This window comes from Tupaia chinensis, unplaced genomic scaffold (assembly GCF_000334495.1).
Source record: "Tupaia chinensis unplaced genomic scaffold, TupChi_1.0 Scaffold000052_1, whole genome shotgun sequence".
In the NCBI taxonomy this organism is placed as follows: domain Eukaryota; kingdom Metazoa; phylum Chordata; class Mammalia; order Scandentia; family Tupaiidae; genus Tupaia; species Tupaia belangeri.
In genome coordinates, this window is record NW_006159510.1 from 4,067,127 (window position 1) to 4,073,408 (window position 6,282).

The window sequence follows — 6,282 nt, forward strand, 5'->3', positions numbered from 1 at the left end:
GAAAGATGGTGTCTAAATGTCTGCGTACAGTGGCTACATAACATGATATTCCTTTCTGGAATGAAATTTTCCTAACAGTCAGACATTTACCGTTTTCTATCACACATTTCTAATTGGAAAATATGCAGCTTAAAGTACACATCTGCACACCTTAAACACCACATGACTGGTTCGAGAGCCAGCGCCCTGCATACCTTGCTGGTGGACGCCTTGTAAGTGGTCTTTAGTTTCTGAGAAAGCTGGCTGGTACTGTGGCTGGCTGCAGAGACAAAAGTAAACAATCAAATACACACATTCAACTAAACCACACTGCACCGCACCTCCAAGCTTCATCTTACACAGAATGACATTGAAACCCAAAAGGATTGTTTGTGCACAGTGACATGAAAATAATGGCAGAGCTGTGACAAGAACCCAAACTCCAGGTTCTTTATACTTCAAGTCCTACACCTGAATTATGTATTTCAAGTTTTGCTAAAAGCAAAAGACAAATCAGTCACTGTCCGCTGTTAAATTCCAGTTCCTTCCACACCTAACCTACAGGTCGATACTCTCGCAAGCATTCCCCTTACCTTTTGTTTTGAGCTGGCCCTTACTCAGTTCTGCCCCATCAATCGCTTGTCCTTCAGCAGCTAAGCGTTCATTAAGAGTATCGATTTCTCTACGCACTGGGAATAAAAGACAACTTTTTTTAAAATGTAAAATGTTTTTACATTTAAATGTGCTCATCACTTCCACAACTTGCATACCTAAAAATGTTGTATGTTAGTGTTATCTAAACAAAGACACAAATATTATTCTAATAAGCAAGGTCACAATTACGGGGTTCCAAAACCCTCAAAATATCATTTAAGATCTTTCCAAAACATAGGAGTTTACATGCACTTGCTACACTGTGGAAGACACTACGATCAGAGCGTCACCCAGGCACCTCTGTCTCTCTCCAGCAAGTACATGTAACCTTCAGCAAATGAGGGGGCAGGGGAGAGAAAAAAATGAAAACCAAACTACAGGGTCATTTTAGAAAAATATGTCATGACTTTTCCGATGTCCCAATGATTGAAAATTATTTTGATTTACCTTTAGTAAGTCGGATAATACATACATTTTAGAAATTTTTCAAATAACTAATACAAAGAAAAACATAGATCAAAATTTTCTCAACTTACAATATACTTAGTATAGGAAAAATTTTAAGAAACACTTTTTATAAAATCACAATATGGATAGGTGCAATAATCAGAATAATGCCCCCCTCCACCCACCCGTCAAAGATGTGCATGCCCTAAACTAATAGACACAAGGGATCCTGCAAGTGGGGAGATTACCCTGGATTATCCCATGGGCCCCTCCAGTCACATGCATCCTTATCAGTGGAGGGAAGGCAGAGGGTGAATCAGAGAAACAATAAAAGAAACTCTCCACCCATGGGGAAGAGGAACATGATCCAAGGAGTGAAAGGTAAGGGGACCTCTGTGCAGAAGAGGTAAGGAACTGAATTCTGTCACAACTCCAGCAACAGAAAACATTCATCCCTAGGGTCTCTGGAGGGAAGCACCACCCTGCCAACATCGTGACTTTGGTCTGGTAAGAAATATGCCAGGCCTACAGAGCTATAAGATGATAAAGTTTTGTTATTTTAAACCACTAGGTTTGTTATAGCAGAACAGAAAACTATTATCATAATAAATCTCTACCCACAAATTTTACTCTCAAAGAGTTCTATGGATAAGTGAAAAGATATAAAAGCCCATTAAGATGGGAAATACTCACATTCCAAATTTTCAATATAAAGGTTTTCGAATTCTCTTTCTATTTGACCAAACAGTTCCAGAAGTGTACTGCGAACTGAGGAAGGCAGTTTAGAATCCTAGAGAAGAGAAAGAGTTTGTTTAAAATGAATGAATGAATAAGAAATTAATATGAAGTAAGAGTATACTATTTCCAAAACAAATTATCCTAAACTTTTACTTTATATCATTATGTACTTTATTTTTTTAAACATAAAATGCTTAAAGAATTTAAAGTTTCAACTTTCTATAGAGGAAATAATAAAATTGTATAAATGTCTACCTAGGGTTATATAGGTTTTTAAGAACAAGCACTTCTTCAAAGTAGCATAATTTGTCCTTTCACAAGAGGACACAGCCTTACTTTAAAACGTCTAAATCTGTACAGAAGGCAGTCACCATAAATGAAATTATATTATAAAGAGCCTTTAAGCTCTATCATACGCTACCACATATATTTAATATGCTATACTGAGAGTAGATGTACCTTTAGCATTTCACTATTTCTACTGAGCTTCAAGCAGAATAAACAGGGTATTTCCTATAATACTATTTACTACCTAAAAGACTGCTGTGAAGAAGGGAAAAAGAAAAACCTTAGCTCTAAGGGAACCAGCAGTTAGCGTAATGGCTATGTCGCTGGATTCCCACGTAGTCGACCGCGGTTCGTGTCCCGGACCCGGTGGCTTAAAACTCACGCCGGGCGCGTGTGCGTGCGTGCCCAAGATCCCGAGAGGAGAATGGAGGAGAAGGGATTGCGGCGTCTGTCTGTCTGGCGAACGCACGCGCCCTACAGTGAAAATCTCCCCCAAAAAAAAAAAAAAAAAAAAAAAAAACCTTAGCTCTAAGAGCACAATGTGCTAGGTATTAACAGTAAGTTCCAGTCAGGCCATGTTCCTTATGCCTTTGCACATCTCTCACCTCCAGTCACTGTCTAAAAAGCCAAAAGAAGGCAATGGCGAAGCAGTGTACCTCAGCTAAATGTTTACCACGCTCAAATGAGTTAGGAGCATCTAAACACCAACCAGGCTCAGGAAACAAACGGTATCCTGGGCACGGTTACTAACTGGAGACTGCCTGATACAGCCTGTATCCTGAGCTCCACACGGCTCACCCTGCACCACGTTGTGTGTGTCCCTATCCTCAGCATAAAAAAAAAAAAAAAAAAAAAATGTTTTTCCATGGGTATATCTAAAAATAATGTTATAAAACCTAACTTTTTTCAATGTTATCATTGAAATTTTCTAAGTGACTTCAAACTTAAATGCAACACAAGCATTCTGATATTTGATGAGTAGAAGGTTAAGAACATATATGTATACAATATTTATTATATTCCTTCTCTGATTAACTTCTTAGGAAGACAAACATTTAGAAAAATAGACAGTATTTTAGCAGTATTATTTTCCAATAATCACAGATTTCTCACATAATTTTACAAAATTCTTAAATACGCGTAAAACCAGTCACTTAAAATAACTACAAGTTACAGGGCCAGTGTACAGCATGGTGATTAAGGCTCTGGATTCCTACATGGCTGACCCCAGTTGAAGTCCCAGACTCAGCAGCTTGAGAATCACGCGAGGCATGTGTAAGTGCATGTCCGAAATCCCAAGAGGAGATGGAGGAGAAGGGACTGCAGCATGGCCATTCCCCCAGGGGCTGACTTCTCACTTTCCCTCTCTGTCTCTCTCAGGTGAGCACACATGTCCTAAGGCAAAAACCTAAAATAACAAAACAAAAAAAACCTATAAGTTATAAACCTGTACTGAACTGAAAAATCACAATTAATATTTAACCATTCACCCTGACTTGTGGATTTGAATATTCTATTCCCTCTGCATGGAACATACTCTTAGAAAAGCGTTTCTGACTCCTACAAGAATCTAGCTTTCCTCTTGTATCACTTTCTACACATCTATACCCATAATGGTTTCAGATCCTTATTATTCAGCAACTAAAATGCCATATTTACTGAAATGTTAAAAGTATCTTAATATGAAAGTAGTTGTTTTGGAAAACAGCTGAGATGTCAGCACTAACCTCACTTTATAAAACAATGATAATAAAGAAACTAAACAGTGAAATGAGAACTTGTCCACTAGAGGGCAAACCACCAATCACAAGAACACCTGACACAAGTTATTTATCAACATTTTCTGTCATTCGATTTTACGAACCATGAAATGAGAGGTGTTCAACCTTTTGGTACCACTTGAGAAAACTCAAGACAGAAAAGCAACTATGATTCAATACAGCTTTCATAGAGATTTACCTTTTCCCACACCAACACTAATAGACACTGGAAACATGCAGCACATCTGTCCAGGAAATTGCTTTTCAAGCCAAAGTCAGTGCTGCCCGTGCAGATAGACTCAGCAGTACTCTACAACGGACCTCCCATTGCTGTGCTCACCACTACTTCCTGAACTACATCAGGTTTACAAATCTAACACATGTAAAAGTTAAACTAACATACTCAGTCAGAGCTCTCTTCACTCTTTTGATACTGCTCCCCAACAACAAAAAGAGCATTACTACCCTGTCTAAAAGGTGATTGCTCCTATGATTCTATTCAAATCTTCTAGCAATCAACAACTCTGTATTCTTAGATCACCACATTATACCTACCATGCCAACTGTTTGCACTGAACACTATCGCCCTTTCCTCCTGCTGCAGAAGGAAAGCAGAGCACCTTACACTGGTGATTCATGAAACATGCCAGGGGGTCCCATGCCAAAGAAAACTGTCCTCATTCAACAAGTAAGTATTATCTAGGGAACTTAGTAGACACAAAGAAGCGGGCTGTAATAAGAGTGGTGCCAAGGAACAGGGGGCTCAGCCTGGAGAATTCAGAATGACCTTCATAAGGGTTACCATGAGATGCAAGTACCTCCTCACACTGCATCACAATGGAGGACAGGCACTCAAGAAAGCCAAGAAACAATTCTTCATATGCAAGGTAACTCTAGAATGCACTAGCAAGGGAGCCTGTACACTGCTAAAAATCCAAGGACATCTAGAAATCTAAGAAACTATCTTAGACTGTTTACCTGTCTCTAATACATTGACAACATCTGACTAAATTTCACTGTAAAGTAACTACAATTTTTTAAATGTTAGACTTCAGGTTTTGAGTCATATCAGCAGCCATATTTCAAGTTCTCAACAGCCACATGTGCCACATGTGCCCCATGGACCCTCATCAGATGGCACAGACAGGGAACATTTCCATCAATCCAGAAGCCCCACCACACAGCTCTCATAGCACTCTTCTACATGGGATGGCTAAATTGTGCCCCCCAAAATTTCCATGTTGAAGTTCATCAACCTCAGGAAGTAACTGTATTTAGAGATAAGAGTTTTACAGCACTAATTAATGTTACATGAGGTCAGTAGATGAACTCTGACTGGTATCCTTATAAGAGGTGATTCAGACACAGGCACACACAGAGGAACAACCATGTGAGGACATAGGAAGAAGAACATCTATACACCAAGGGAGGTGCCTCTGGAGAAAACGATCCTGTTAACACCTCAATCTCTAACTTCTAGCCTCCAGAATTATAAGGGAATGCATTTTTATTGGCTGAGACAGACAGTTGATAGTACTTTGTTATGTTAGCCCTCACAAAGTAAGAGCACCAAAACTATTTTAATGAGTTTTATTTCCAAAATTAAATTCAAATGTAATCATTTTTATAGACTATTTATTCTTCTGTTGAACACAAAATAATTCATTCTAATTGATTATCTACTTCATGGCAGGAACAAAGTTAAGTTCTAAGAGCACACTGCTGGTAGAGTTCACATTCCAGAAATCTCAGGCATAAAGTTATCCATACAGTTCTAATATACGAGTCAATTTCTCAGACTTAAGTCTTATTTTCCTTTAATGTTATGGCCAAAAAACTTGTCCTAATCATCAATGGCTATAAATTTACATACACATTTATACTTACGTACATATGTAAGTATGTGTTGTATAAACCTATAAACCATTTCTCTCTCTCTCTTTCTTTTTTCCTTTTGCTAGAGTGTGAGCTCACCAGAAAGAGACAGAGAGAGGGAGAGAGAAAGCACCACCAATGGGGTATAGTCATACTAATCTGAGCTGTCACACCTACGTTTTTGTTAAGTAATTATAAATACATTAACCCCAAAATCTAATTCTATCTCCTTATACAATACTTTTAATGGGTTTATTTGGAAGTACTTTGGGAGGATTTTCTTTTTTAAAATTTATTTATTTCATGAAAGGAAGGGAGGGAGGACAACCTGAACCCAGGGCTTTCTGATTCACCACCAGTATCAAAAGTGGCTCCCGGGAACCAGCAGTTAGCGTAATGGCTATGTCGCTGGATTCCCACGTAGTCGACCGCGGTTCGTGTCCCGGACCCGGTGGCTTAAAAAAACTCACGCCGGGCGCGTGTGCGTGCGTGCCCAAGATCCCGAGAGGAGAATGGAGGAGAAGGGATTGCGGCGTGACCA

General features: G+C 39.0%; 1 protein-coding gene across 3 annotated transcripts in view; it reads right to left on the bottom strand.

Moving 5' to 3' along the window:
- Positions 1-6,282, bottom strand: part of WDR37 (WD repeat domain 37) — a 75,548-nt gene that overhangs the window by 56,715 nt on the left and 12,551 nt on the right. For 2 of the 3 annotated variants that reach the window (XM_006141335.3, XM_006141336.3), the window contains exons 3-5: positions 1,774-1,870; positions 573-668; positions 195-259 (exon numbers count right to left, since the gene is read on the bottom strand). In XM_006141335.3, the coding sequence (XP_006141397.1) occupies positions 195-259; positions 573-668; positions 1,774-1,870 (258 nt within the window). Of the gene's footprint in view, positions 1-194; positions 260-572; positions 669-1,773; positions 1,871-4,421; positions 4,475-6,282 lie in introns of those variants that run through there. The other variant, XM_006141338.3, reaches the window with a different exon arrangement.